The 16,984-nt window shown below is 40.5% G+C and overlaps 2 protein-coding genes across 2 annotated transcripts in view; one reads left to right on the top strand and one right to left on the bottom strand.

The window, feature by feature from the left end:
- The window catches only part of gmds (GDP-mannose 4,6-dehydratase), a 149,138-nt gene extending 148,353 nt beyond the window's left edge, over positions 1-785 (top strand). The window contains exon 11 of the mRNA XM_029499573.1: positions 258-785. Coding sequence (XP_029355433.1) covers positions 258-320 — 63 coding nt within the window. The 3' untranslated portion in view covers positions 321-785. The remainder of the gene's footprint in view (positions 1-257) is intronic.
- A 4,940-nt stretch (positions 786-5,725) lies between these two features.
- On the bottom strand, positions 5,726-7,949 carry LOC115042246 (forkhead box C1-A-like). The gene has a single exon (XM_029500338.1). The coding sequence runs from the start codon at positions 7,637-7,639 to the stop codon at positions 6,224-6,226; it is 1,416 nt and encodes a 471-aa protein (XP_029356198.1). The 5' UTR covers positions 7,640-7,949; the 3' UTR covers positions 5,726-6,223.
- Between the last annotated feature and the right edge of the window lie 9,035 nt (positions 7,950-16,984).

Genomic DNA, 16,984 nt, shown 5'->3' with positions numbered 1-16,984 from the left:
TTTTTATGCCAGAATGTGTCAATGAAAGCGATTTTGTTTATTCTGGAGCCAAAGTTTTTTGGTGTTAAGTGTAAAAAAAAGTTGAAAGGTTTTCAAATTGGTAAGATTGTGAATTAAATCAGATTTTGGTTCTTGTAGTTATAGACCCTATTCAGGCAGTTATGAATAAAGACGAATGAGTTTCCATTGAGAGTCTGAAATGAATTAGCCTGCTGTCTCACAATACGACAAAATTATCTCCTGTTGTCCCCGTGCAGGAGCTGGTGAAGGAGATGGTGGACGCAGACGTGAAGCTCATGAAGGACAATCCCAACGCCTGATTTAAAATGCGTGGCTACGTCCTGGGTGGAAAAACTTGTGCACTCCAGTCCTTCATTTATTGGTTATTTTTACCTTTGGGATTTTTTTTTCTGAATGAATGAATTCTGTCTTCCTTCTATTATTGAGTTCGACAGAACTTTCCTCTGACTTTGTATCTTTTTCCTCAGTCCTGTCATTGATTTAGATGTATTACTGCACACAAAGATGTCTTTTATATTTCATCACTTATTATTCTATTGTTTTTTATAAATGTCAAGCTTTAAGGGTTTATCTATGTCTCCGGCTTGTGTTTATTTACATTTTTTGAAGAAAAGTTAAATAATTAGAATAACTGAGGGTTTGATCTTTATTTGAAAATATTAATGAATTGGTTAATGAAAGATCTATAATGATAAATAAATAATTTGATGATTCAGATGATTTAGATTTGTTTTCTAATGCTGAATGAGAAAATCTCCAAAGAGGCTTAGAGAGTTGAGAGTGCTTTTTTGTGTGTGTGTGTGTGTTTTGTTGTTGTTGTTTTTTTCTCTTTTGTGTGTGTGTTTGTTCGTATGTTTATGATTCAAGGCAAGGCAAAAATAAGAACTGGACAAATGAAGAATGAAAGAAAGAAACAAATCAAGAAATACGAAATGACAAATGAAGCTGAAAGAAAAACCTTTGTGGTGTGTGTGTGTGTGTGTGTGTGTGTGTGTGTGTGTGTGTGCGCGTGTGTGTGTGTGTGTGTGCGTGCGTGTGCGCGCGCGCGGACGTGGTCACGAGTGTCAAGGTGATTGGGTGGTGCGGGGTTCAGTCAGCACACTGTGCTCTTTATATTGGATAAGGAGGTATGTCTTCCCTGGTTCTCGATCCCGACCTCTCACTCTGGGGCCGGGGGATCTGGACCTGGACCTGGAGGCTGACCGGCTGCAGTCCCTGTAACAGCTGCTGTATTTAGGGACAGATACTAAATACGGTTCACCTTCCAGAAGCTAATGAAACAAACTCTGGTGATTTTTCCTTGGTTAAAAAAATTATCCCATCGTTTCTCTCACTTGTTTCTATAGATTAATTCTGTATTGAATCTATCTAATTTAGTTTTTTATACTGAGTAAAAAGTTTCCTAAAATTACAGAATTCTCAGGGTCAATAATCATTCTCCTACCGTGATAATTATGATCATCACGGGGGTCATCAAAGGTTCTTTGGATTTAACGTGGGTTTAACGGGTGGGTGGTTTTTTTTTTTGTTTGTTTGTTTTTTTGTTTTTTTGTTTTTCAAAGACGTTTACATGTAGTTCTTTACATGTCGTATCGCCTTAAAAAGTTTTTCGGGAAATTTATATACTTTGTCAGATGTCAAATTTATTTTACAGCACATTGACTCCCGTCTCTCATGTTATTTTATTTAATCATAATGTTTTAGCTGATGAAAGTGAAGATGATTGTATCTTTACTGTCAGTATTTAGTTCCTTATAATTTACAGAAGTCTGCACATGATGCACACGATGATGCTGATGAGCTGTTTGACATTGCAACCTTCTGATTAATAAATGAAACTATACAGGAAAACGATAGAAATGTAGATAAATATTTTTATAGAGCAGAGAAAGTGAACTTAGTGACTTTTATTCAGCGGCGATATTTGGGTGTGACTCGGTACAGAGGCCTGGAGGTGTCATTGAGCGCGCAGCAGGCTCTTCGCCTGTCTGTTTTACTTACTTTAAATGTGAGGACATTTAAAGTAAGTCAGTGTGTGAGTGAGTGTGTGTGTATGTGTGTGAGTGATCGTCTTGGACAGCGCTGGGTCTGTGCGGACAACAGATTAAAACCAGATGTGGCTCTGAGGTTGTTTGGGTCCCTGAAACCGCGCTGAGAGCAGAAAACACAGCGAGACGTGTACACACACACACACACACACACACACAGGTGCACCGTGAGTATACAGCCCTACACAACAATTAGCCCAGACTTGTGATCAAATTATACTGTTGGCACGGGAAGAAAGGAGAATTGACATAAAGAAATCTGGATTTGGAGACGAGCAAAAAAGCGGCTAAATAAACATTTTAAGGGGATTAAACGATTCAAGCGGTCAATTTAAACTCCCGATGTGGCCGCAGGTTCTGTAAGTCTCTGGGTAACACTGATTTTGGCCTGCAGATTTTTCCTGTCACATCTCATAGACATTCAAATGCTTGAATCGTCTGCAGCAGAGACGCAAGTTTTGTCTGCAGCAAACATTTTCACTGGCACACAGAAAAAGACGCTGTTGAACAGTTTCAATGGAGCCTCTTGATTATCAATAACGCAGGAGTTTCATTAGCCTACGTGATCCCCTCAGAGGACTTCAGTGCTTTTCGTCATGTTAATTGGTTTCAACAGCTTAATTAAAATGAACGAATATTGATTTGTCTTTATTCCGGATGACGCCGGGTTTTTAGTTCTCATTTATATGTTTCATTTTCATTATTATTCTGACAAACTCTCCAAATAAATCCTGATGTTATGAGGTCACAGCGTGAATAACACGAATCAAATTCAGACAGCTTAATTTTTCATTCAAAAATAATTCATTCTCGTTAAACGCTTTTGTTTCGCCTGAATGGTGCTGAATAGCAGATCTGAAATGCTTGAACTGGTCTAATAAGTGAACTGGTTCCAGAAGTTTTAGGTTTAGCTCAGCGGGAGCCAGTAGAGGTTTCCAGGGCACCGATACTCAAACGACAACAACGTGTCAGGAAAATGTCAAGCTCCGGCAGCTAAAGGCCTAAAGGCAAGACCAAGGCATCTCTATCTTCACTTAAGCATGACGGGATTTAACACTGCTCCCCCGAGACACAGCACACATACACGCACACGCTCACAGTGTGAGCGTGCACAAGGCAGTTTGTCGAAAGCAGCCACACATTTATTGCATCTTAAATTTGACGCCTTCTGTCTAAAAGGTCATATTCTGTTAATATAATGTAAGGTTTCCCCACTAATCTCATTATAATAGCATTAAATTAAATATTGTATTCCTCTTATAAACCTTAACTAAGTTTTTTTTAAATAGATTATTTCTTCGTGGGTGTTTTTCTGTTTTGTCTTATTTTGGACAAATTAATTTCTGTTCTAAGCGTTAGAACATTCAATATTGAGCTTTAGCTTCAATTCCATTAATATGCTTAAAATATAGTGATCAACAGATTACACAGTAGTATATTAACTATTAATTCAATTGCTTGTCGAGGTTTCTCTTCCAAAACAAATAAAGCATTTAAAAGGCTCAAGAAGCATCCACGTAAGAAAGTAAATCCAGTCATTGTAATAAAATAAAATAAAATAAAATAAATAGATAAAATAAAATAAATTAAAAGCATCCTGGGTGGATCTACTGAGGCCCCTGAATGTTTTCAGTTGTTTTGCGTTGTGATGCCATTTGCTCTATAAGCTCTGCTCCCTGCTTGTCATTTCACACACAGCTGTGTGGTAACACACGACTTGAGCGCTCAGCATCCGCAAACACCTGGTGCCGTTTAAAAAAAGCCTTTGTGGGGCTTTGTGTGAAGATTATTTTTCCATTAATTGTTGATTATTTGTGATTTACACGTGGAGATTAAAATGAACTCCCACACCACGTGTCGCAATAGTGCAATCATGATTTCACCAGGCCTCCAGTCCGCAGATATGACAGCGGACTCTTCTCTCTGACTCTCCGGGACCAGAAAGGGAAGCAGCAGTGCGCCAGTCCAGCGGCCTGCATGCGCCCTGCAGATCAGCTGAAGGTACTTTAGCTGCAGGCAGAGGCCTAAATGGGAATGTTGGCATCTCATGCACTGACTTCCACTGTCTCCTTATAATGAAAGATGGTTTGCAGCCTCGGAGAAAAATTTCCTTCCTGACTCTTGAGAGCAGCATTCATCACAAAGACGTTTGTTTAGAAACAACTATCTTTTCTGCTCTCAATATACACACATTCTAATAAAACAGCGCTGTTGTGCTTTAACTGGCCCTTTGCACTTGAACCTTGGACCGGCGGCCGTGCAGAGGAATCTGGAGTTTCACTGATTCATTAAAACCCCGTCCATACAGGCCTGAAACTGAGAGACGCGCTTAAGCCACCTCTTAGCAAGGACAAACACACATAAACACACACGCTCCTCGGGGTCCAGAGGCGCTATACTGTTTGCCAGACATTGACACGGGCCAAGGTTCTTTAAGAGCTTAAGTGAATTATGATTATGATTGCTATTTTTATTACTATAATAACTATTGTTATTAATAATAATACATTTACACGAATATTTTACCACTATATGAGGTTTAGACTATTAAACGATTACTATTTTTTTCATCAAAATAAAACATTAATAATAAATAATTGGAATAATTGGAATTCTCATAATATCATTAAAGGTTTAAAACAAATGCGTTGTGGATTCGCCTTAAAGAATAAAGATGCAGTTTGACTTATGTTAAGTTTTGATATTTATCTAGGTCCTGGGGGGGGGATGGAGGGGTGAATGTGGGGTGGAAGGGGCGTGGGGTGGGGGTTAGGGGTTGCCTCGCGTCATCAAGGTAGTATTGAAATAAATAAACATCTGACAACAGCAATATTTCACTCAGCCATAACAGGACGGTGCTGCTGGGATTGTCGAGCCTGCAGGGACTCGCAGTGCAAGCAAAGCTGCAGCACATACTACATCCATTACACAGCGGCCCCATCGTGTAGATCCTCTGGAGTCCGGTCCCGCAGTAAAATCATCCTGGAGACCTCTCCAAAAAAAAAAAGAAAAAAAAAAAAAAGCATGCAGCTGTAGCCCCCTCCCCCCTTTTTTCCTCTTTGCATCCAAAAGTCATGATCACTCACAAACAGCAGTCAGACGGAAGCCTGCCCGGTGTGTGTAATGACTCATTTGTTTTGCTGACAAGGCCTTTAGTGAGTTCAAATCACTGCTCCAGCGCTGCCGCACATGAATTTATTTACTGCCTGTATTTACACCCGGGGACTTAAAGGACATAAACAGCAGCTTACTCTGGAGCTTTTCTGGTGAAAGTCTAAAAAAGAGCATTAATCAGTTTCACCTCTAGCACCTCGGGCCTGAGCAGAGCGAAGCAGAGCAGCGCGCCCAAAGCGTAGAAGATCTGTACAAATCAATCCTGATTTAACCTCATCCTCATTTCAGCTTTTCAGTACTGTCCAATTAATTTTTTTACAACTACAAAAACGCTTATGATAATAAAAATGAATATGACAAAGCCACTAAAACTACACGCGTAATTTTATTTTGTTATTGTTTGTTTTTGTTTTTTTAAGGGATATTTTTCCACTGGACTTTAATTGTCACAGCGTTTAGAGATTAGAATAATTTTCAAACTGTCTGATTATAAACAACATTTGGACTCTGACTTTATTCTTCAGTATCAAGGCCTCCATTTAAGAACGCTTCCTTCTTTTAGCGGCGCCTGTGCTAATGAATCACTCCAATTAAAATCAAATAGACGGCACTTTATTAAACAAACAAAATGTAATGCCTTCAAAATAGTTTTTTGAACAAATAAGACAAAATGAATAAAATAAGTCAGTATAGGCTACAAAAGTTTCCCCTCTATTTCTATACAAGACTGGGACAAATAAAGGCAGCGATAAGAAAAGTGGAAAAACGTTTAAGTGTTTGGTCCTCGACATCCAACCACTCCCTTTTGCTAAAAATAAATTACTATATTAGGCTATAATTTACAGTCTGTAGTCATAAAAGCTGGTATTTCTTTATAAACAATCCTCAAAGTGAGAGGGAAGGAAACTTACGTGTTTTGGTGTTACACACGCCTCGACAACAACTCTCTGAACCTCTTATGTCCATTCGGGATGTGAATAAAAGACAAAAAGTACAAAAATATAGAAAATATATTTTAGAGTTATTAATTTAAAAGGCTCTCAGAACTTGCTGCAGTCATAAACAAAAGCTCCTGAGGTGCGGTAGATGGACTGGCCGGACGGGAAGGCCATCTGACAGCTATTATTCCCGTTGACCGGGGAGCCGTTCAGCCCAATCCGCTGGGACTCGAACATCTCCCGCACTGAGTGGAAGTTCTGCTGCTGCGCCGGGTAACCTGTGCTCAGGTGGCTCAGGTCCCCGTACCATGACGCGAGCCGGCCCTGGTGCGCGTGGTGGCCGTCCTGGCCCGCCTGGCTCAGGTTGCTGTGCCCGAGCGGTGACGCGGTGGTCGTGGTGATGCAATAATCGGGCAGCGCCTCCTCCACCGTGGTGGACGGCACCAGGTTGCCGCCGGATGATCTGTCCCCAGCGTACAAGCTCATGGCTTGCATGTTGCAGTGATAGGTCGCGTTTGAGTTTGTGGAGATGACGTTCTGGTTGCAGGTCGCGGAGTTGTAGGCAGAGGTGTGGTTGGGGGAATAGTTGAGTGACAGCGACGGGGTGATACCTGTCCGAGAGGCTGCGATGAGGGGCGGAGAGAGCTCGGCCTGCGGGGATCCCCGCAGGGAGGTCATTATGTTATCCACGCTGAAGCCCTGCGCCGGAGCCTGGCCGTGGTGGTGGTGCTCAGGTCCGTCCATGCTGAGTGACCGCCTGGAGGGCACGCTGTGCGGGCTGCCTGTTGACATGCTGCTTCTGCTGTCTGGGCTCTCGATCTTAGGCACGGCGTTCAGGTTCGGGGATGCGGCCTGCGGCGGCGTAGATGTCCCGTTTTCAGTCTTTATATCCTGGATCAGCACGGGCTGAGAGCCCTGCACCGGTGGCTCCTGCTCCCGGCCCGGGGTACGTGAAGATGGGTCCTTGCCCTGCCTGTCCCGCTCCTCCTTTTCCCTCTGCACGTCCTTCTTTTTGAATCTCCTCCGGCGCCGCAGGAAACTGCCGTTCTCAAACATGTTGTATGAGTCCGGGTCCAGGGTCCAATAGCTGCCCTTACCGGGCTTCTTGTCGTCCCGGGGCACTTTGACAAAGCACTCGTTGAGGGAAAGATTGTGCCGTATACTGTTCTGCCAACCCTGCTTGTTGTCCCGGTAGAAGGGGAACCTCTCCATAATAAACTGATAAATCCCGTTTAGGGTGATCTTCTTCTCCGGTGAGTTTTGGATCGCCATGGTGATTAGGGCGATGTAGCTGTATGGAGGTTTGACCATGTCCTTCGGCTGGTGCTGCGGGGTGTACGGCCCGTACGCCCGGGGCATGCTGGTCGGGTACTGCTCGTGGGCCGCATGGGAGTACATGCTCATGGACGCAGGCATCCCTGTGTATCCACCGCCGGCCCGGTAGTAGCTCTGGTCGCTGCTGATGTATGGAACAACTCCTAAAGAGTTGGGGCTGGAGACAGAGTAGCGCGCCTGCATCGTGCGCTCTGCGTAAAACCTCCCCAAATTGGTTCTCCTCCAGAAAGTCTCGCGGCTTGTGCGGGTCCTCAGGTTCTGATCAAGGTCTCTCTTCAGTCAGTACGGCCCGAAGGTTTCCTTTCAAGCCAAAGCTCGCCACGGTAAAATAGAGAGAGCACACACGGCTGCAATGAACATTTGTGAAGCTGAGAAAGGCTAAAAGTGAAGCTGGAGGAGTGCGAGTCCACACAGCGAGGAACTATTTTTTACCCGTCACATTTTTCCTCCCTTTTGGCTGCTCGCGCTGCTCCTCCCAGAATGTGTGCGCCATCATCCAATTGGAGGACGAAATGAACCTGTGGAAAAGTTGCACGGCGATAAAAGTTACTACACCTCCTCCCCACTCACCCCACCCTTCTCCGCTAGTCTCCCCCTCTGCTCCAACCGGGATTTATTAAAACGCTGTTAAGGGTGTGCCGGTGAAAAATTCCCTTAATGAAACAGATTTAGGTTCCTTGGAGTTTTTAGGAAATCATCAATTCTGATGTTTAAAGCTAAGAGGTACGAAATGACTTTAATTGAAAATGGGAAAGTGAGTTTATTGTGGGGTCGTGAGACTCATACTGTCTGGCAAGTCTGTTGTTTCCTCCTCTTCATCCCTGTGATATCAGAACTTGTGGGTAAAAGTGCCAAAAAATGATATTTGGGGAAAATCTCAAACTACAAAAAGTATTTCTCGTCTGTGTCAAAACAACCGCAGGCCAGAAACTGGAGGGGGGGGGTCCTCAAATCAAAAGTTCACATTTGTCTTTATTGAAACGTTGTCACACGGCTCCAATTAGAATTAGGAATTAAGCATTTGTTAACATACAGAAGAAACTCCCATCGGTTGCAGGTTTTAGCCTCTGAATAAACAGACTGACATGAAAGAATGAGCGGAGCACCCCGACAGCGCCTGTGGGCGGTGTGTGGAAGCCAATTAAAGGTTAAATGAAGATCATTTGGTTGAAACGGGTGAGAACAAAGTCCCCTGATAGGGCAAGCGCGGCTGCTAAGACCGGGGAGGTGGAATTCTGTTTCTTTTTTATTTCATTTTGAAGACCTCCAAATGGAGGGGGGTGTTAACAGAGTCATCAAAACTCGCCACAGCCCCCCCCCCCCAGAAAACGTATCTCACCGTGAGTTGATGCAAAGCAAGAATGTTGTGTCTTCAGCTTAATGAAATAATCACTTGAAAACATCACAAAGATGGAAACGATTAAGCAAAAAATGTCAATCCATATTGTTAGGGCGAAAGAATAAAGTATCAATATATTTATCAAGCTGGAAAATTTTGAATAATAGTTTAAGATACCTTTAAAATACGCTCTTTAATATTTGCCTTAATTGTTCATTGATCAATTGCTAAAGACATTTCACTCATGAATTAATTCTGTTAATTGTTTTCATTCATTTGAAACGTCAAATATGCTTCAAATATTCAAAACGATATTGTGACTGAAACTGTATCATGTCTGGATTAATTGTTCTTAGTAAGAGGCTTTGGCGGTAATTAATGGATTTAATCTTCTTCTGTTTTAACATGTTGATCAATTTACGAATGCAATTTATTTATAGGTTAATGAAAGTAATGTGGAATTTCTTAATAAAGAATTGCACAAGATGTTTTATAGATTTTATAAGCTATTTCTACCAGCAGGCCTTCTCTTATTTTACACATTCAACGAGGTGTAAACAAGTTTAACATCTTTTTTTTCCGAATGTTGCTTGAACCTGGAAATCCACAATAAGCGAAAATAGTTCATGAACCTCCTCATTAGCAGGACTGAAGGGCCGTTATAGTCTCGATCTTAGAAAGTTCAAATACACAATAAAGTGTCTGTATGCACAATGTGAATAACAACGGACAGCGAGTTATCCAAAGCTTCAGCTTCCAACTTCTTGTACTTATTGTATAAATAAAATTACCTGAATAAATGAAACGAAATATCATACAGACGATCTGAATTAATTCAAGTTAAAACGGTGGGAAAATAAGAAGTCTAATACCCTCTGATAAAAAAGTGATAATCTCTGAGAGCTCTTGTGTCACTTGTGTGCTTTCATTTGGTTCTTTTGTTGTGTTATTTGCATGTGTTGCCGCTGCAGGAAGGGTCGGGGGTCCGTCACCTGTGAGGGGCCCAGGCGGTGACTCACCGCTGACCCTTGCTGCCAGCGGGAAGTACCGAGGCCTGGATCCGCCGGGAATTGTACGCTGGCCGACCAAATGGGAACGGGTTCGTGGGGCGAGGGCTGAATTTACTGTGTCGGCTGTGGAGGAAATATTGGCTGGTTAAATATCTTCATGAGACTTGCAAATTCCCTTTAGACTTATTCTATTTTCCAATGGAGTTTTTAATTTAGTTAAAAACAGAATGAGCAGGTTTATATATGCTGTTCTTATCCATTTGTGGGAATTTAATGATACTTGAAGTGGCCCAGTTTTAAAGGGAACTTCGCCAGAGGACGCTTCTCCTCCTGATGTACGACACAATCCTGCTCCCTAGTGGCTATAGGAGAAACGTGCATGTAAAACAGCTGCATCACAAATTAATCCAAATACCAATATGGCATATTTCATGACTTACTATTTGGTTTTTATAAGGTTTGATTAAGGTAAAATACACAGAGGTTTTAGGGGTAGGGATAGGGGCTGAGCGAAAATAAAAGGGCACATTTATTTATACATTAAAACAAAGACCTCGGGCATGTATTCGATTAATAAGAAAGGAATATGTTCTTATGAAATGGATCAGTCGTATTTAAGGTCATTAAATGATTCATTCTTGTTTGGTGAGCATAAATCCAAGAAAAATTGAATGAATAAAACCCACACATATCAATCCCATGAGAACGATTTCCTTCAAACCTGTGATTTCATTAAAAAAGCCCGCCGGACGTAAGAGAAATTCAAATGGGAAGCGAAGTGCTGTAATCGATTGGCATCCTTCAGTTAGGGTACGTAATCTTTATACAGTATATATACTGTATATATGAATTTATTAATAAGTAATTAATAAATAAATAAATGATAAAATTTTTCGAGAGATTTCAATCAGCCTGTGTCACTTGTTAGTTCATAGGTTGTTTATTCCCTGGGCGCATTATTTTCGAATTATTTACATTAAACATGAAAATATGCTCCACAAATAAAGCTGCTTTGCCTTATTATTTACTGAATCCCTGTTGTTATGAATTGCTGCACGTGAAAAGTCCTGCCACCGAACTGCAGTGAGTAAACTAACGTTCACGTTAATGTGACGGGGGAGGAGGAAGAGGTGGGGAAGATGATGAATGATGCATTCGGGTGCTGAAGGCATCATAGGATATTTAGGAAAAGTCGTGAAAATTTCACTACGAAGAATTTATCTCCGCTATGATGCTTGATTGAATAAGAGGGCCTCGTTGGAACTTTAGCGGTTTTGATTTTTTTTTTTTTTTTTTTAAATTAGTGAAAACAAGGTTTCGGTGCTTGCCAGCCAATGTTCTGCTTCTTAAAGGAGACTCTTGGCTGAAGCAGGAATCATCACTGATGCATCTTTTGCACCAAATGCTATTTTGTTGTTTTAAGAAAAAAATGTGAACATGTTGTTCTTAGCTTTAAGTATTGTTGAATTAATAAACAGAAGATGGCGTGTACAATATTTACAAAAATAAAATGTATTTGTTAATTTGTGTTATCATTTAAAAATACAAATATAAACGGTATGGAGAAGTGGGGCTATGAGAAAAACAAGGACAGAGCAGATGGATGAGTTATTTCTGAGCAGTATCAGTTTGATGGAACATGGGACTCAAAGTCGCAGACCTCATGACAGTCTGTCCTTATCTTGGTGCCAGTTTAAAGCAGCCATCCCTCTCTCCCAAGAGATCTGGGAGGTTGTCTATGTCATATCATTTGAGCAAATTGGGGACTACTTTTTCTACTTTTTAAATTTTTGAGCTATTTGTCTTGAATGTTTTTATATAATTTACATTGGGTGAGAAAATGCAGCTCTGCCCCCCCCCCCCCCCCCCCCCCCCCCCCTTTTTTTTTAACCTTGACTATATATTGTTCATGTTCTTGCTCTCATCATTTAAAAAGTGACTCACAAAACTGACACCAAAGTAATTGTCAAAAGTTAAATTTGGTTCAACTTTCACTGAACAGAAATTGTGTCTTTTATCAGACTAGACTACCCTGCTGAGCACTATCCGATTGCCTTCACTTTGAACCTTGTGTGCAGTCATTATTTAGCCCACTGTCTTTTGTCACATTTTTCTATACTTAACCCTACTGGCGTATTTTACCCCACTGAACACAGACACAGAGAGTTATACAGAAGGAAAGGATGGAGACAGGAGAGAATGCAGAGGACAATGGTGTCCTGACTGAGGGTGTGGCAGTCCTCAGTCATCTGGGGAACATTGGGATGGCCTGTGCTTTGTTATTTGGACTGACATACTGTTTAATAACATTTGGGTTAACATACAGATGAGTGAATTAAGTGTTGGGGTACATTTGGTAGTGTTCCATTTGCAGGTCAAAGTCACACTGGTAGGCACCATTCCAATTTCTGAGGTGAAAAAATTACTTCCACAGTGCAAAACAGGCTTTGAAGTGTTTAATTGTACATTCTGTCATTTAACATTCAATGCATTTTACCTACACAACATTTGCAGCTCATTAGGGAAACATCAACAGTGCTTAACAAATAAAACTGGTTGCTAACAATGTCAAGCTTATTCACTGCATAGGCTGTTTTTCAAGAATTGTGCCTTGGACGACCACTTCTGCTCATCAAGGTTTAGAAGAATCTTCTGCAGCTCTTCAAAAGTGCATTTGAGCCTTGCTCGGCACTGCATGTTTAAAGGGCTGAACTGAATTTAATGTTATCCTTTTGTATGTCTGGTAATTCAAGTTAGTTCTAGTGCCAGTAATGAAAACAACATCAATTTAAGCAATAAAACTGACATTGATAGACTACATGACTACATCACTACATAGACTACATGAAAACTACTTTGAATGCATTGGTGTAACAGACCAATCCTAAAGTAATTCATACCACAAAACTGGATTTTGTTGAACTAAAAACCAATGTACACCACATTTAAATCAACTGGACTAGTCTAACTAAAAAGGATCTGATTGCAAATATTTTCTTGATGTTTCACTATCAAATCCATGTGGTGTTGAAATAACACAATCAATATAGTCTGACTTGATTTGTTTTGATGAAATATAGGTGCCACAAAGAAATTACGTTCCCTCAACATTTTTTTTATTTTGAGTGTAGGAAAATAAAGTAATATTAGTTTACTCCAATCAGAGACCAAAAGGGCCTGAGATCTATTTGCACAAGTTCCTGAATGTGTTTCAGTATTATTGTGCATTGCTGTCCATTGCCAACACTGTAAACTTTGTGGTGCTCAAGCGTCTCCAGCACAAAAACGACTCTTCAAACTGAAATAGCAACATCTTCCAATATAATCGCAATACCATTTTTTTCCATGTCATGAAGCCATAATATTTATTTCCAAATTATTTTATGTCTTGAATTAGGAAACATAATTATTTTTTATTGATCACTATCAACAATCGCAAACACAGGCCTGTGAACATATTTGGACTCTGAGAGACACTGAGTTTTAAATTTCAATTCTTGGCTGCTTTTTTTGTTTACTGTTTGTATTTCTTTTTTTTCTTTTTTTTTTTGTTAAAATTTTTTTAACTTTGGTTTGGTCTACATCAACATAAATATACAGTCTGCCTAGGTTTTTTCTGTCTTTTCCCTGATGTTCAGATAATTCACAACTCAGGAAATTAATCTGTGTCATTAAAGGAAGAGATAAGAAGGAATGGAAATATGGAATTGCATAAACAATCCAGATTATTATTTTCAGACAATACAATAAAGTGTCTTTGAATCCCACCCATGTGGTGAAGATCAGGATGAAAATATCAGTGCAATGAATTATGAAATAGAAGCCACCTCCTAGTTGTAATTAGAATAAATTAGCCTTCGACTGACCTTTAATTGGTCAACATTGCTGATGGATTTCTAATGACAAACGTTGAATTTTATTAAAAACAGAATCAGCTGACAGATTTGATTATTTAAAAGGCCTAGTAAAAAAAAGAAATCAGTCACAGTTAGAAACATAAAACTGAGTTTATTTCAGTTTTTCATTTGTAGGTATAGTCATCAGCATAGTCATCGCTGTCCCTGATTCGCTGCATTGCTACCAATCCTCCAAACCAAAAGTCATTCATTCACGTCACGGGGGTGCCGGGGCAGTGCCAACCACGATGCCGCCGTGCCCTTCAGCCATTGTATTGCAAAAAAAATGCAGTAAGATAGCGCCCTCTGTTGCCATAGTAATGTACGTACAGGATGATGAGTCTAGGAGGGACACCTGGAGAGAGTCTCCTCAAGCCTCACAAAGGTTGAAATAAACAAGTAAACACAATAATAACACCGCACACACACACACACACACACACACACACACACACACACACAGCCTCACTCATTTGGGACTGAGTATAAAATTCTCTGTAGGCACTTCACTGTGTCATCAACAGTGTTTATATTAAGTCCCTAATTAAACACAGACCGATTTCCAAAATATCCCAGGACCTCAAAGCCGTGCACCCAAAGACCGCACTGGAATCGGTTTTCAAATAAATACCTGCCAATCATCCATGTGCAAAACATTCATCTTCTGTTTCGTGCTCCGGCTGTGAATGGTTTGAAGAGGCGAAAGCTGCTCTCAAGGCCACAAAGCGCCTTACAGTTTGGCAGTTTCCTAACCCCAGAACTGGACATTTAAGATCAGACGGCTGAATTCTAAAATGTTCCTTTGGAGGGCGGTGAGTAATGGCTGCATCTAGCACTTCTTTCAGCGTGAGCTGTTTCTCATTTAGCTGCGTTGATGAGGAGCATAGGGTTGCGTGATGACACATGAAGAGCCATATACATCTTTATTTTCAGGCCATTTCAAATAAAATATTGGTCGAGCAGGAGAAATATTTCGATCTTTTCTCTTCAGTTGATGTTCAATAAACAGCCTGAAACTTCACGCGATATTTGTTTTTAACAGAAAAAGACTGCGTGGTATTGTAGTAAAAAGTTCTCTGTCATTAGGTCGTTAAACAATGAAAAAGTCTAACTCGTGAATTATGCTTTACTTGGAAGTAAAATTAGCAAAGTAAATACATGAAACTTACACGTAACACGTAAGTAACATGATAACGTAACATGGAAGTCAAGACATCTTGTTGAAAACACCACATCATAAAAAACCTCAAGGTACTAAATAATAAACATCGTCCCTAAAACCTCAATATTTGTTTCTCTGGGCCTTTTGCTATTTTCCAAAAGAAAAACCCACAATTATCTTTTTTAACAAAAATGCACTCTTTTAGTTTACAAGTTTTGACAATTGCTGTTTTAATTCTTTCAAAAAGTATAATAATTTTGGGAATCAGAGTTTAAATTTACAGCTAATTTAACGAACTCCAGCAGTTAATTGGTCAAATGTGGCAATGAGCAGCTCACTCTGCCATCTAGCGGACAAACTACACCAACACCCTCAGGAAGTGTCTTCCCTACTTCCAGTCAAATGTTCTTTAGTTAAACATGCTGGCTGCACCTGCGAACCTCTCAGTTTAACCAATGAAACCACTGCAAACTGATATTGCAGCATAACTGGACACAGTGGTCTGTGCAGCTTAAAGGATGGAGCACATACATGCCATAATTTCTCTGATTTACTTTTGGTTCTGATCAGGGGTCAGAACCCATAGTACTAAATGTCACTGTCACGAAGGATGAATCATCAAATATGTGACAGATATTGATGCTCTCAGAAGTTACAATGATAACATGCTAAGAGACACATTATATCAAATCAAAATCAAATCATATTTATTTGTATAGCGCCAAATCATAACAAAGTTACATCAAGGCACTTTACATATAGAGCAGGTCTAGACCAAACTCTTTATAAATATATATATAACGGTGAGCATATATCAGGTCCCATATGCTAACATGCAAAATTGTTTTTGCTGAATCTTTATGTGTTGACTTTTCAGGGTCTTCCTGCTCTTTCTTTGCTGGGTCTTTCCAGGTTCTCCATCTTCATTCCATGAGTGCAGACATGCATGCTGAACTAACCCTTGGTGACTCGAAGGAAAGCCCTCTGGCGTGACAGTGAGTGAATGGTTGTTTTTCTCTATGTGTCTCTATGAATCAGTCCTCTGAACTCCACCCTCACCTAATCTGATTGGCTCCAGCTCCACCCTTGATTCAAGGTACAATTTAAACTAACGGATCTGCCAGAGCTGAGCCAGAAATGATGTTAGACATACTGAGAATGAGCTTTGTGCTTTTCTCCTGAAGTGTTTTAATGGTTTGGACCAAGATCTTCTTATGTTTTCTTCACTTGAGAACATCAAGTGTCAACAGTTTCCTTATTTCTCTCAGACTCTTTTTGCATCACTTAGCAGGAAGTCCAGAGGCTGCAGAAAATATTTAGCCACAAAGATATGAAAAAAGGAAAAAGTCAGAGTTTTTTGTTTGCCAGATATTATTCAGGTGAGTCAGTCTATTCAACACCAGGATCTGTTACGATGAGACTTAATGAGTTAACAATCTACAGCCATCTCAACAGGTCAGTGACTCGACTGTGACGCACAGAAGTGCTTTGAACCAAATTAACAATAGCATTTGAACTTGATTACAGCAAATATATAAATCTGCTGGTGTTTATCTGGATTATCCACCACTGTCACTGTAACTACATTTGCCCTATAAATTTGGCCAAAATTTGCCCTAACAGTAGCGTTAGGGTTAGGAGAAAGTAAGCAGTTTGTATTTGTTAGGGAAATCCATGTAAATGAAGAGAGGAGACAAACTCAGATCACTGTGGTAGAGAACACATATTAACATTTGTTGTTGTGAATTGGGTTATTTTAGTTTTCACAGAAAGTGTCACTGCCACTAGATGGCACAGTACTCCACTAGATTATGATTTGACTGGGCCTTTCCTCCATGGAAAATTCAGCTGCTGAAGGGCCAGTTTGTGTGACTTTCCATCAAAGAGAGAAATTAAAAAGGACTTTGTTGTCCAGTCAAAGATATTCCTTTGTTTGACATGAGGCAGCTGATGCACTTCTTCCCTCACTCACCATTACCCGGTTCCATCTGACATTCGTCGTGTTCAAAGCGCCAGAGAGAGGCCACTTCAGTAAGACCAACATGACTCAGTCAATCCCTTGCCCACTGTGTTTTACTTGCACTGATCCTGGATCTGAGATCTGCTTACAAGCCATATACA

This window comes from Echeneis naucrates, chromosome 4, assembly GCF_900963305.1.
Source record: "Echeneis naucrates chromosome 4, fEcheNa1.1, whole genome shotgun sequence".
Taxonomy (NCBI): domain Eukaryota; kingdom Metazoa; phylum Chordata; class Actinopteri; order Carangiformes; family Echeneidae; genus Echeneis; species Echeneis naucrates.
This window is presented reverse-complemented; position numbering and strand designations above follow the sequence as displayed.

Coding starts and splice junctions, on each gene's coding strand:
- LOC115042246 (XM_029500338.1), bottom strand. CDS start 7,639: ATGCAGGCGCGCTACTCTGTCTCCAGCCCCAACTCTTTAGGAGTTGTT.